The sequence below is a fragment of the Neomonachus schauinslandi genome, chromosome 3, assembly GCF_002201575.2.
Source record: "Neomonachus schauinslandi chromosome 3, ASM220157v2, whole genome shotgun sequence".
Lineage (NCBI taxonomy): Eukaryota > Metazoa > Chordata > Mammalia > Carnivora > Phocidae > Neomonachus > Neomonachus schauinslandi.
In genome coordinates, this window is record NC_058405.1 from 130,143,001 (window position 1) to 130,158,494 (window position 15,494).

The window sequence follows — 15,494 nt, forward strand, 5'->3', positions numbered from 1 at the left end:
CTGAAGAGCTTCTTCATTTTCTCAAAATGATAAGAGTTTGAAAGGAAAGTATAGGTTAGTGAGCAAAGTACGTGCAGTGAGAGCTATGGGTGGTTCACTTGAGCTGAGTTCACAACATAAGACTGGAAGCTGAAATGGTGCCATGAATTCAAGGCGAAGGAGGTTGGCCTTTCTTTGGCAGGAACTTTATTTTTTCATTTATGGGCTCTTGGGGTTGTTTTTGTTTAATTTTGGGAACCACTTTGAAGCCATTAAGTGACATGATCCAAAAGTTCCTCCTGCGGCAGTGTCTAAGAAAGAACAGAAAGGAGGAACAGAAGGGAAGGACTGCAGCTGTCCAGTCAAAACCAGGAGAATGTTCCAAGCACTGTGGCAGAGACTGGAGAGGGGCTAGATGGGGAGGACGGGGGGAAAGGAGGCCCCAAACACAAAAACAATCCCAGTGTTGTGAGGTCGGGTGACTCAGATGGAAACACCGAACACAGGAAGATTTGGTTTGGGAGGGGAGGGAAGCCACTTGGAAACTGCACCTCTGAGACCTCCAGTCCATTTGACAGGAGCTGGGGGTGTGAAGCTAAAGCTCTGGAGAGAACACAGGCCTGGCAAACTCCTTCAGGGGGAACAGCTACAGAATGAGACCAGACAAAGCTAGCAAAACAAGTCGAGGCCAACAAAAATATTCTTTGGGGATGACACAAACTGAACAAGCTAAAGGCTCCCTAACAGCCTTTTCCAACTCTGGCTAACACTTCAGATGCCTGACTAAAAGCTCCGCGATAGGCTCACACACCCCAGGGCATCTCTCCTGGGTCCTCCTTCAGCCTTCTGTCCAGAGCCCTCAGATAGCAGCTGGGCTCTTATACTTTCTGTGCCTCAACTGAAGCTTTAGTGTACCTGTGTCACCCCTTGAAATGCACCACTCTTGATGGACCATCTGCCAAACTTTCACTTTTCCCTTAGAGACATCCCTCAGACCAGCCCTGGCTCAGGTCTGAGCAGTCAACGGGGCAATCCGCCCCAAGGACTCTGCTGGTCCCGGGGAGCACTCCCACACCTGGACACAGAGGGTCGTTTCTTAAAATCTACTCTTAAATCTATTTAAAACAACTTTAAGGCATCCGCGAAATGCACTTCATACACAATGTTTCAGAAAAGGCAATGGCTGGAACATAACATTCAGAGTTACTTCAGCCAGGCACAATGAGATACCATCTCTGACCCATATTTCTCTGCCAGTTTTATTTCAGAGCATACAACTCAGTTCAGATCAGCTTTCCCTGTAGCTATTAACCATAAAAAGGGGCAGGGGGAGAGAACCTTCCTTTCTAAATCAGTGACTACATAAATATTTTTAATTATAAATATTTAATATAATTCTAAAACCAAACGAAACCAAACCAGAGGTTAAATTTCGTTAGATTTCACGCCATAACGAAATCAGTATTTACAAATAAATAAAAATCTGGATAAATAAACAAATACACTCACACATACACACCATGTAAAGAATCTAAAACCAAGAATGTAAAGTTTTTCAGGTAATCATTAATATAATTTACTTAACATAAGGTAAATTACAGGAGGGGCCAGGGTCTTTTTATAAGGAAAAGACTGACATCCCACAGATACTCAAGATAACCATTAAATTTGTAAATAAAATCAGATTTAAAAAGATAACCATTAAAAACAAACTTTGGTTTTTCTTTTGTCATTTCAAACTGCTTAAAAACAACTGCTCCTCTTCTATGAAATGTCCAAAGGAAAGATCCTCAAGGCTATTTCACCTCTCCAGGGTTCAAGCTCCATCATGATCCCCTCCCCTACTCTAACCTTCTTTAAGAAAAGCTGATAAATGGAAAAATGAAATCATTCAAGTGTCACACTGTTTCCACAAACACATAACAGCAAGCCGGAGATACCCAAAAGGCAAAATGCAGCCATCTGAGGAATCGCTAACCAGATAACCTCTGAACAACACATCCTGAGTGTGTGGCAATCTTTTTCCTATGTTTCTGTGGGTCTCAATGCCCTGGGTGGGGAGCAGCCTTTGCTGGATCACAAAGGCTAGTGGCGCTTACCTTTTTGGCTCTTTGGGCTATGTCTGGGGTTCTTGTAAGCAGCTTCTCAATTAGGTACTCTCTGTTCTGCAAAACAAATGTTCCCAACAGTTAACACCAAATATCATATGCAGAAATTCAGTGATTTCAAAATAGCAGATTTACGTGGGTTTTTAAGCATCTTACCTTGGCTTTCTGGAAGAATTTGCATTTTAAAAGTTCTGCAGCTGTGGGCCTGAAAGATCAATAATAAATTAGAGTTGAAACAATGATCACTGAATAAATACACTGCCTTGACGAAACAACCACGTCCCAGAGTATTTCTGGAAAACCAGTTTCAGGAATAGCAACACCAGAAACTAAATTAATCATAAGCGGGCACCAAATAAAACGGGGCTGATTTTCCAGTTCTTTCCAAATACCCCTACTGCAAAACACATAAACTCCCATAAGTTAAATATTTGGGGCATGATCAATTTTCTGCCCTTCATCCTTACACCTCACTAAGTGAATTCAGTCTTTCTGAAAGGTGGCAGACTGACACATCTGTGAGCTAAATCCCTGTAATTATTAAGAAGCCGTGCAAGCTGCAATATGACCCTGTCAAAGAAATTATAGTCTACAGACTTCTATGATTCCCCAAGAGCAGCAGTTATTGCAAGGGGTTCACATCCTGTGGACCAGCTCTGCCTGCCCACTGAGGGACCCCAGCTCAAGTGTATATGCCCTCCCAGTTGTCAGGGGAAGGTAAACACAGTGGTGATTAGTAAAATGCAAACTCATTTAAAAGCATTACTGGACTGGTCTGATGGTCTCCTCATGGTGTCATTTAACTTGTTTCTCTATCCTGTATTTCCTATAGACTGAAAGTTAGGTCTAAAAATTTGACATGAAGCATGTGGGGGGAAGAATACTCCACAAATGACGCCATGCACTAGTCCCCACAGCATGTCAGGGGCACATGATGTTAGGTTACCTCACTGGGAGTGATGCCAAGTTTAACCAAGGATCCCCAGGCCTGAGTCCTCACCATTGTCAAGGTATGTTTTCCCCAATGCACTTGGCAGGTGTTCTGTTGGGTTAACACTTTGGCACTGGATGAGCATTCTATTCCCTAACGGTTTTAGCATCTTTGTCTTAACTAATTATTTCATAGCAGGTGGCAGAATGCTGATTTTCTACTTCTATCATTCCTTCTATGTTTATTAGCTAGCATTTTTCCATAAAGAATAGCTTCCTTCCTCAATAGTTCCTTCTAAAACAAGCAGCCAAGCAGATAGAATCAGAGACATCTACAGTATAAGATAATCAGCAAGACAACCGTCCTGATCTCTTCAAAAAGTCAGTGTCAAAAAAAAAAAAAAAAAAAAGTCAGTGTCATAGAGGAAAAGGAGAGAAGTAAGAGAACTTTTCCAGATTAAAAGAGACTTAAAAAAATAAAACCAAATGCCACATGTGACTCTTGCCTAAATCCTCCATTTGAAGGGGAAGGGGGAGAAGCTACAAAAGACATTTGGAAATCATTAGAGATATGTGAATATGCCACGTATTAAGGCAATTTTAGGGAATCACTGTTTACTTTCTTAGGTGTGGAAGAGTATTATGGTTATATAGGAACATGTTTTTATTTGTAGGGAACGCAAGCTGAAGTATTAAGTCTGTTACTCACTTTCAAGTTGTTCAGCAAATAAAATGAAGATAAACAGATACAGCAGATATGGAAAATGTTCATAATTGTTGCATCTGTGTGGTGCTATAGAAGTAAATGCTGTACTATTTTTTACCCCTTTCACGTATTTAAATTTTTTCATAATAAAAAAATTGGGGAGGGGCTCCTGGGTGGCTCAGCCAGTTAAGCATCTGCCTTCGGCTCAGGTCATGATCCCAGGGTCCTGGGATCGAGCCCCACATCCGGCTCCCTGCTCAGTGGGGAGCCTGCTTCTCCCTCTCTCTCTGCCTGCCGCTCTGCCTACTTGTGCTCTCTCTCTCCCTCTCTAATAAAATAAATAAAGTCTTTAAAAAAAATAAATAAAAAAATAAGAAAATTGGGGAGGCGAAAGGGAAGCATTATAGAACATCAGGAGGTATTCTCTCAGGGGATGATTACCAGAGGTACAAACAGTATTAGGTTGAAAAGGGTGCAAGTTTAAAAAGGAGTCCTCAGACTTGAAAGGATTGGAAACCACTGCTTGGGAACCAGGAAGCTCCAGTAAAATGCGTCCAGGGACCGAACCCACGCATGCGGAAGAAATTAGGAAACGTCTTTAAGAGCATCGCTGTCGAAACCGTGTAAGTCTACAGGGGCTGTAAACTGTTTCTCTGTGCAAAGAAGTCTTCTACTGAAATTGTTATTGCTCTTTTCCTCAGCTTCAAGTGGAATGCTGGTTAGAGGTACCTGACAAAGAACCCGGAATCAGCATATCCCCTGCAATAAACAGCTGTTAATTGCTAATTCCTCTGAGTACATAAAGGTCTAAACAACAGGTGGGCCACGAGTTACATTTTGTGTGCCATATCCCCTCAGGGAGCTTGTTCAAATTCATGGATTTGTACCTCGTTGAACAGGCACACTAGAACCAAAAATGTTGCTGCTATTTCACATGATTTAACTTAGTTGTTATTTTAATGTACACTCGTACTGATCATCGGCAATGTTTTTGGCCTCCAGCTACTCCAAATTCATCCTCGTTCCCTCTGTAAATATTCAGGAAGCATCCACTCTTTGTCAGGCATGATGCTGGGTGCTAGGCATCCCGCAGTGAATGCGACAGACGCTAACGCTCCCTCTGGAAACTTGAATCTAGCAGATAGGCGTTAGCGTGTGTGGTTAGGCTCGAAGAGGCACAGCAGACATTCAAATGCTGGAATGGAGCTCCAGGCGGAGGGGAAGGCTGCAGAGGAAACACACAGGGCAACCATGCCACGCTCTACCGAGTGAGACTTGCTGTTGTATTTGGCACCTCATTAACATGAAACAAAATTTTAAAAACCAAGAGGCATACAAAGTAACTTAGATTTAACTTTTTCAAGTGAAAGGAACCTAAGAAAATCAAGATGATTAAGGGACTCGATCAAGGCCACTGATTCAGTCGAAACCTTCGTGGCCTTTGGTCAATTCAGTTACAACAGCCGCCCCGCCCCCCACCCCCGCCACCAGTCTCTCTGCTATGTCTCTCTTCTTCATTCTGACCCATCACCCACCTTGCTCCAGAGCTGGCTTCTATAAAAACCCGATTCTTGTCCACCCTAACAGATTTCAGTGGCCAGAGAGATGCTGGCTCCTCCATCCTCGTTCCCCATCGTGCCCCTCGTGAGCTCTGTCCCCTGGCTATGCTGGTACTCCTCCCTTGCTCTTTCATGACAAGGCACACAGTGCTCTTCTTCAGCAATCTTTGTAACTGACTGTCACAGCCTTGCTCATCAGTCAAGAGCCAATTTAAATGTCATCGTCTTCAGAGATACTTTGCTCAGCTCCCACAAGTAGAATGCATTGCTCCCTACTCAGTGCTCACACACCACTACCCACACTCCTATTCTGTAATTATCCGTGCCTGTGTCTTCCCACCTTGACCCCACTAGGTTATAAGCCCTTTCAAGACAGGGACCACAGAGGAGTCATCTTTTATGTCCTCAATGTCCAACACAGACCAGAAAACTGTTAGAGCTCAGTTTCCATACCATAATCAAATATGGGGTAGAAGTGATGCTCCCAGACACTCAGACACAGAACCACAACTCTTAGAGCCAAATCTAGTCAACACCAAATTCTAAGCATCTGTTCAAGGTAGTGGGGAACAGGAGAACGATGTAATAAGACTCATGCTAACAGTGCTCGCTTCGGCAGCACATATACTAAAATTGGAAAGACTCATGCTAACAAAAAAAAAAGCAGGGGGAGTAAGTCGTGCACAGTGGAGGTCCTGAAGTGGACAGCCCCATGCTTCCCTCACTCCTCTGCACCCTGCTTCCTCCTTCCACACACTAAGGGGCAGGTGTAGGGCCAACACAGAGAAGAGGCTGGGAAATGCCAGACATACCTCGAGATACAGGGCTGGGAAAATACCTTCCCTTCCCCAGCAAGGTCATTTCTATGGTGACCAAAACTGTAAAGGGGAAAGCATGCTGCAGAGAAAACTCCTTTCTCTGCACTCTCCATTCTGAGCCTTCATCAATAAATACAAACAATCACCTAAGAAATGAGAAATGGCTTAAAGGAGCCACATTCCTTCTTGTATAGGCTCAACATTTATGTTAATAAGCCATAAAGGTCATACAAAATAAAAGGTCTATTCCACACACAGAAGAACTAAACAGCAGATCCTCTGTGCACTCAAATGACCTCAAGCGTCTAGAGCTTTGGAGGCAGAATCATACAAGTTGCCGAGCAATCTCCATCAGAAAGTATGGGAAAGTGGAACTGGAAAGAATGAGGAAAATGAGGGAGGAAGAAAGTGATAGCAGGCATGAGAGAAGTGGAGGTGCATGCTGCCTAACTGACTTTAGGGTTTTTGTGCTCTGTTCGCTTGCTTGTTTGTTTTAGCTTTACCCTATAGCAACCACCAGCACAGGGTTAATATGGAACTCTCGATGCTGCCGGCCTCTTAGCTGAGCACCACAGAAGAGAAAGAATTCTGCAAGCAGTTACGTCTTACATGGCTGCTAACAATTTTCAAATAATGCAACATAACATAAATACAGACACTGTTGTTCACAAGAAAAGCTAAAATCCTATACACCAGCAACCCAAATAATGGTACAGGCTATGAATGACGATTCCACTTTAAATCCTTAAAAACAGCCCCTGCAGTCCCTGCTCAGCAGGGAGCCTGCTTCTCCCTCTCCCTCTGCCTGCAGCTTCCCCTTCTTGTGCCCTCTCTCTCTCTCTCTCGCTCTCTCAAATAAATAAATCTTAAAAAAAAAAAAAAAAATCCTTAAAAACAATGCAGTAGTCTGCAAGTACCAACATTCTCAGAAGAAAATCTCTTAAAGGATTCAGTTAATACATATGGATGAATCAAAGTCCACTGAGACTTCAAATAATTTTCAAAGGATTCAGGATGAACATGATACAGCTTAAGTAGTTCTAACAACCTGCATTATAATTTCTAAAATCTCACTGACCTCAGGCAGAGCTGCATCTCTCACCCTCCCCTCCCCCCAAAAGAAATATTCAAGTTTTAATTCACTTCTAATGAATTTATCTATGTGATATGCACCCTCCTGTTGCTCGAAGAAAATGCTGGTTCCTTTTACAGCTGCCATCCATAGGAAGTACATAATCTACAGGATTAGGCTCATTTTTTAAGAAATAGCAAAATGTTCTGCTATGCAAATATAAGCACCTCTTAGTCTGTGCCAATGCAGAGCACAGACTTGTCTGAGGCAAATAGCTCCAACACCCCAGCTCTCTTTAATTAGGAAAGTTCCATGAGCTCTCAGGTTGACAGAAAACACAGCTCCTTCTCAGGCAACCTGAGGGCTCCAGCACAGGACTGAATCTGTCCCGGTCACTGTTCACCTGTGATGTTTCTATTCGTTGCTAAAAAGGTACTCAGCTAGACCAGGGTTTTGGTACCTGTCAGCTGCTTTCAGATTACAAGTAGATGATCAATATGTGAAATAAATAAAAATTATCAAAAATCTTGCATTTACTCCTCAACCCACTTGAATCTGGTTTGTTTCTGAAACACTCTTCAGTGAGTCCAAATCATCCCCAAATTGCAAGCTCCCAATGGTCTCCAGTTGCTCAAGAAATATCAAATATGTAATACAGACCCAACACTGTGGATAGAAATCGGAGGGGGAGACGAACCATGAGAGACTATGGACTCTGAGAAAAAAACTGAGGGTTCTAGAGGGGAGGGGGGTGGGAGGATGGGTTAGCCTGGTGATGGGTATTAAAGAGGGCACGTTCTGCATGGAGCACTGGGTGTTATACGCAAACAGTGAATCATGGAACACTACATCAAAAACTAATGATGTAACGTATGGAGATTAACATAACCTAAAAAAATAAAATTAAAAAAAAGAAAGACATAAAGATGAATGACACAGGTTCTTCTTCTAAAAAACTTACAAACGTATGAGGAAATTGGATGTGTAAGTCAATAAATGCATAGGGTGAAAGTGCTGTAAGAGACAGACCACAACATACTGTAGGAAAACTAAGGGTTGTAATAATTCCACTCGGTTAGGAAGAAAAAGGCAAATAGTGAACAGCAATCCCAATTCGCTGAATACTTAGGAACCCCTAGGCACTGTGCTATCCTCTTTTTTTTAAGATTTATTTATTTATTTTTAGAGAGAGAGAGAGAGAGAGAGAGAGGGCACATGCAAGCAGGGGGAGGGGGAAAGGGAGAGAGAATTTCAAGCAGACTCTCTGCTGAGCCTGGAGCCCAATATGGGGCTTGATCCCACCACCCTGAGATCATGACCTAAGCCAAAACCAAGAGCCAGACGTTTAACTCACTGAGCCACCCACGCATCCCCCTGCTATCCTCTTTCAGTGCGTGATTGTATTCCATCCTCATGACAATCCTATGAAGTAGGTGTTATTAGGACCATTTTACAGACAAGGAAACTAAGTCATGTAGCTGAGGCTAGGAATCTCACCCAGATTTATCTAACGCTAAGAAGATTAATGCTTTCAAGTAAGCATTAAAAGAGGGTGGAAGGGCAACAGAGGAAGAGGAAGAACCTTTGAACAATATGAGCAAAGACAGAGAAGACAGAAAATATTCATGGTTTCTTTCAGATTTGGGTAGTAATTAAATGTTTACTTATTTAGTAATGAATACATATTTTAAAACTGCATCCTATATAATAAATTCAATATTGTTTTTTTTCCCATTCTCATATTTCATGAACTTTTTTCCCTCAAAAGAAGACATACAAGTGGCCAATAGACACATGATAAGATGCTCAATATCATTCATCATCATAGAAATGCAAATCAAAACCACAATGAAAGAGACACCTGGCTGGCTCAGTCAGAAGAACATGCGACTCTTGATCTCAGGATTGTGAGTTCGAGCCCCACGTTGTGGGACAGTTTACTTAAAAAAATTAATTTAATTTAATTAAAAAAAAAAACCACAAAGAAGTATCACCTTATACCTGTCAGAATGGCTAGTCAAAAAGATAAACAAATGTTGGCGAGGATGTGGAGAAAAAGGAACCCTCATGCACTGTTAGTGGGAATGCAAATTGGTGAAGCCACTGTGGAAAACAGTATGGAAGTTCCTCAAAAAATTAAAATTAGAACTACCATATCATCCAGTGATTCCACTACTGGGTATTTACCTAAAGAAAACCAAAGAAAACACTAATCCAAAAAGATAGATGCATACCCCTATGTTTATTGCAGCATTATTTACCACAGCCGAGATAGGGAAGCAACTTAAGTGTCCATTGATAGATGAATGGATAAAGAAGATGTGGTATATATATACAATGGAATATTACTCAGTCATAAAAAGGAATGAGATTTTCCCATTTGCAACAACATGGATGGACCTAGAGGATATAACGCTAAGTGAAATAAGTCAGAGAATGACAAATATCGTATGACTTCACTCATATGTGGAATTTAAGAAACAAAACAAACAAAACAGACTCTTAAATATGGAGAACAAACCAGTGGTTGCCAGAGGGAAGGTGGGTGGGGATGGGTGAAATAGGTGATGCGGATTAAGAGTACACTTATCGTGATGAGCAATGAGTATAGAGTTTTTGAATCCTTATATTGTACACCTGAAACTAACATAACACCGTATGTTAATTATACTTCAATTTTTAAAAAAGAGTCCCCAAGAATTTGGTGCACCACTAATACTCTCTGTTTGTTAGAGAAGACAATTGCACAATAGTGAGATTAGATTATGTTATAATGAAAATACCTAAAAGAAGTCCTTAAACTATTAATATTTTGTAAATCAATAAGTTACTAAGAGAGCACTCTGAGGGGAAGACTTCGTAAGAATTCAAATATATGGTGCAAATATATGGTAGGGTGGTAGGAACCTGACATTTGAGCTCATATAATAAATAATTCCTGGGAAGACTTTCAAGGTTATTAAGAAATAAGGACGGTTTGTTAAATATAATGTATGCTAATCTAATTTATTCTAATTTACAAATTCCTAAAGAAATCTACTGTTGTGTATCATTAGTACACCAGCAATTCTACCCTACAGTATCTTTTTCCAGAAGGGCTAGAAATATGTGACATTACACATCATCACCACTAGGTGGGATCTCAACTAGTTTGTGAATCACAAAGACCATCAGCCGTAACCCAGTGCTAACTGGGAAGACAGGTACCTCTCTCATTGGGCTCTGGAGGATCGAATTATTTCCTTGGTGATGCCAAAAATTTATGTTTGGAGACGACACCAAATACAAATGTAAGACAAACAAGTGTTGCAGAACAAAATGAGAATCTAAGAGCATTTTCACCCAATAGGAGTGTGAAGAAGTAACCTCAATGAAAGATCAGTATAACTTCGGAAGAAAAACAAGCCCCACAAATCAAATAGAAAAGGCAACTAAGATGTTTAAGCAGAAACAGCCTAATGGTGTGACAAAACAATGATCCCTTTTACAATATATAATTTCAGGATGCTTGATAGCAAACAGTCTTTCGACCTACCTCCATGAGAATGGTGACTGATATAGAGAAGATTCAAAGCAAAGTCAGTAAAATGTAAAGGAATGACGAGAGTAGCTACAAAGAATGGGGTAAAATAATGGAAACTCTGTTTAATCTAGAGAATGGCTGCCTACTCAAACAGCAGATTACTGTGTAAAGAGAAAAGGCTTAAGTTTCATAAAGGATTTAAGAAGACGGGAATCCCTCCAAAAGCAGGGTCCTTCCCTGAAAAGGAAAGCTTCAGAAGAGAAAGCCAGGTTTTTACGTTTTCAAATGTAAGTATCAGATCGAACCCTTGGGCTCATGAAGTGGCCAGTGACTCCCCAGTGGCCTCTCCAGATAGGTGGTCTATGCTGACGGTATGCTAGGGCCACACCACACACAACCAAGCTCGACAAAGGGACTCTACCCGGGCAAGGCCTGTGTGGCTCACGTCATTAACATTCTTCTTTAAGCAATAAAAGACACGGGGCTATATTATCACTAGCTGGGGTATTTCAAAGTCACAGATATTAAGAAGGAAGAAACAAACTCAGAAAACAGACACACTACAGAGCAGGGCAACAACCCAAGAATAAAGAGGAACCGCTAACGTTAATTTCAAACCATTTGCTTCTGTTTATATGATTAATGTTTCTAATGCAAAAATCTTAATCTTCTTTACTGATAATCTTTTAAACTGCACAACTTGTTCTGCAACTAAAAGGAAGCTCATGCAAAATTCAATAGCTCTGCCTGGTTTAGACTGGAGCTAGCAGGATATTCAAATCCTGAGAGGTCAGCTCAACCTACACAGTGAAGAATATTAGCTCAGTTTCTGAGTGCACCGCTGCCAATTTCTTTTGATTTGTTTTATTTCATTTCCTTCGATGACAGAGCCCATACCTAACAAACACAGTGAACCTCATTAACACTAAAAATTTTCCTCTGCCTCTCCCTCATGCTCACTCCTCTCCCTCTCGGACCCATGCTGTCTTCCACTAACAGGTTGGAAACCAGGGGCCAGAGCAGGATTTCCCTTGAACTAGAACTACCTTCCAGGTGTCCTCACACAGCCTTTTCCCAGCCACAAACAAAGCTTTGAAGTGATTCAAACCAGGTCATTAACTCATCCACAAAGTTCGACATACCTTTTAGAAGGATCTTTCTGAAGACACAGGGAGAGTAATTTCCTAAAGGACTTGCCGTACTTTTTCATCATTTCCTTATCCTCTATTCCTGTTTCTAAAGTGGGTGGATCGTTTTGCAAAGTCAACATTAACACCTGCAGCAGAAACAAACACCAAGACAGAATCTCAGTACAGCCTCTGCCCTAGTCGAGTTCTCAATGTTTCACAGAAGCGTTAGGGACCATCCTTGATGAGGAGGTGCTTTCCCATGATTTTAACCTTCCAGAAAGTACTCATTTCCTTTCGCGAATCTGTTCACGTGCCCTTTCACCTTTTTGTTATTCCATTGACAGAACTTACAAAATCTGTTCTGTGTGTGAAGAACGAGGTCCCAAAGCGGCCGGGACAGAACTTCTGGGAACTGGCTCCCACACAGCCTCGGGGAGCACGTAGCTCCAGCAAAGGCTTAGCGGAGGCTGGGAAAGGGGAGGGGGCGGGGGGGGGGGGCCCGGCCGCTTTGGGACCTCGTTTTTCACACACAGAACAAATATTGAGAGACCCCCCGTTCTAAAAGCTTCTGTTAACACACTGCCAACCCTAAAAATAAATCCACAATATCCCAGAAGGTAACACATGATTTCCTTTTTTTTTTTTTTAAGAGAAAACCTACAGAATATTGCTTAAAGGCTTGGCAAAATTGAGGCAGTAAGAACGCTTAAAGTTAGCCAGAATACAAGTTCCTAAAAACCATAACCAGAGCAAAAGGCCACGCTGCTCCTGGAGGGGGGACAAAACAAAACCAAAATACAGCTTTAAATCAAAAAGGTAAAAATTCCATTCATTCACAACATCAGAATTATTTGTTCAAAAAAAAAGAATCTGTAGTAAACGATTGACCTATAAAAGGAATAACCCTCATTAATGCATAAATCAGCCTTAATTTATGCAAACGTTATACATGCCAAGACTCCTTTCAAACACTTTCAGATGTGTGAATAGATGAAGGATTAAAGTGACAGTTTATTGTTTGTGGAGGATAAGAGCAAACAGAAGAAAGTGGGCAAGCTGTGAAGTCCCAATAGAGCCCCACAGGACGTTGGGCTGGGGTTAGCAATGGGACTTTGGATTCGGATGGGTGGGACACACGAAGGAGTGGGGAATGAAAGAAAACAAGAAATAAGAAAAAATAATGCAGAAAAACCGGATGGAAGGGAAAATCCTGAGTTGCTTCAGTGCTTTTTCTCTACAAGGTCAGTTCAACTGTTTACACCTCAACTTTGAATTTTCTGCTAACAAAATAGGTATGTATACACACCCCCCTAATCTTAAGTATGTTAAAAATACGTACATAAATACAGAGAGAAAAGAACAATGTAATGAACTACGCTAAGACCTTAACAGGGATTTTCTGTGATTGATGAAATTATGAATGATTTATTTCCTTCTTTATTCTTGTTTGGACTTCCAAATTTTCCCTCATAAGAACATATTAACTTTTTATTCAGTAAAATTATTGAACTTTGTTTATCCTCAGGTTTTTCTTAATCCTCCTATATTTTTCCAGTATTTTCCTAGGAAAAAGTTGAAACAAAGACAGACTATATTCTCTGTAAAATACCTTCATCATTTCCACCAGCTATTTCAGTCCCCAAACAAAATCTAATTGGGTCCATCAGCCCTGATGCCACCATCTCAGAATAAGTGAAATAATAATGTAGGCCAGTTAAAAGAATCACAAAAATCTGAAAACACCATCCAAATGTAGGTTATTGCCTAAAAACACTGGGCTCCCTTATTTCAGATGAGTCACCAACATGACACAGTGAGCACAGGGGTGAAATGTCACAGATCATTTAAAAAAAATGGGGGAAATCCATCTGCAAAGATGATGTCGCTGTAATCTATTTTTAGATTTTCCTTGGGGGTCTGGGGTCTTCAGCTATCAAAAGAGTAGTGACCAGCATTTGTCCCAGTTCTCAACCTTCACTGGCCAAAGTGATCGCAGTCTTCAGACAGCTCTCTGCTAAGAATGTAAAGCGAGCTTCAAAGCCGGGAACTGGACCACTTTTGAGCTATTCTGTCCACATCCGACAACATTTAACTTGGCTGCATTCCTCCATTAATTCGCCTCAGGTCTAAGAGAAAAATGACTATGTTTAAGAGAATTACAGAACAGATTCCATTAAATCCTATTTCAAGCCAGACATATTATTTCCAATAGTAATTACTTTCATAGGAGGGTATTTGTGATAAGGCGCTGCTCCTGTTGCTAATTCAATGGCAGTTATCCCAAAACTCCACATGTCAGCCTTGAAGTCATAGCCTCTCACCTAAGAACAGAAGGAGGAAAAAACACAATTACACAGTAGGCAGGTCACCCGCCCGGAAGTCCGTATCATGTTGGAGGTCTACAGCAGGGATGCACAACTCTGATAGTACTTTGCTAAGGCCCACCAATCGGGAACTAAATCTTAGTTATATGATGCATTCTAGTAAAATGATTGACTTGAATGAAATGTTAATGTATTTAGTGATACAAAGCATTTTTTTTTTTTTTTTTTTTTTTTTTACCTGTTCCATGACTTCAGGGGCCATCCAACACGGAGTACCAACAAATGTTTTTCTTACTTTATTCCGGGTAACATCACCCCCTGTTGCTAAGAATGCACTTACCCCAAAATCTAAAAGAAAAAAAAAAATCACCCTTATTTTATGTAAGACATTATTGCTTACACATTCTGACTTTATAAACCTCTCTTTTCCTGGGGACCTTTCCAGTGATGATGAATTGTTCCAAACACCATGAAGCTCTCTCGGGGATACACCAAGGCAGTCCTGCCACCCGCCAACCTACACTTTAGAGAACACCATCATGGGTGATGGGTCAGCAACCCCACCAGTCCAGAAACTCAGCACACCAAATTATATGTTCTACCAAAAAGGTATCAGAAATCATAACTAACCATAAATTATTAATTCAATAAAAATGAAAACACATTCTCAGAGCCCAAAATATAAAGGATCTTAGCTTTTTGCTAAGATTCATTTCAACAAATCATTTCTAAGAATAGCACCGCGGGGGGGGGGGGGGGGGAGAATAGCACGGGAAGCAGTAAAACCAGTATGTGATGTAGTTTCTTTTTATGTGTTTCTTTTGTTATGATTATTTTCCAGCTTCTTTAATTCCACATCATCAATGTTTGGGGAGTGGATTTTTTTTAAAGGTGGCTTGGGGGAGGGTGAAATAGAGGGGATTAAGACTACACTTATGGTGATGAGCACTGAGTAATGTATAGAATTGCTTAATCATTATATTGTACACCTGAAACTAATATAACCTTGTATGTTAATTATAATTCAATAAAAAGATTTAAATAAAGGATAATAACATTCATCTTCCACATTCTCATGGCCTTGCTTAAACAGTGCTGACACCTTAGGCAAAATCGTAATAGCAAATCCACGAACCCAGGTACCTAAAGCCAACTGCCCAGGTTTGTACAGATGTAGCAATCAACACAAGGGAAAAGCTCAGTCAGCAAAGATTTTTTTTTTCCAACGTTTGCTTTTTGGATAATTTTCTTAAGTATAGATACAATGGTTTGTAGAATGAAATAATACTCTTCTTAACATCTATTACATACTAGAAATTCTTTTTGCAGGACGATGAATTAGGCA

At 40.8% G+C, this 15,494-nt stretch overlaps 1 protein-coding gene across 1 annotated transcript in view; it reads right to left on the reverse strand.

Moving 5' to 3' along the window:
- The window catches only part of STK39 (serine/threonine kinase 39), a 310,033-nt gene that overhangs the window by 190,355 nt on the left and 104,184 nt on the right, over positions 1-15,494 (reverse strand). The window contains exons 6-10 of the mRNA XM_021702774.1: positions 14,388-14,497; positions 14,045-14,146; positions 11,838-11,971; positions 2,244-2,292; positions 2,079-2,144 (exon numbers count right to left, since the gene is read on the reverse strand). Of these exons, the coding sequence (XP_021558449.1) occupies positions 2,079-2,144; positions 2,244-2,292; positions 11,838-11,971; positions 14,045-14,146; positions 14,388-14,497 (461 nt within the window). The remainder of the gene's footprint in view (positions 1-2,078; positions 2,145-2,243; positions 2,293-11,837; positions 11,972-14,044; positions 14,147-14,387; positions 14,498-15,494) is intronic.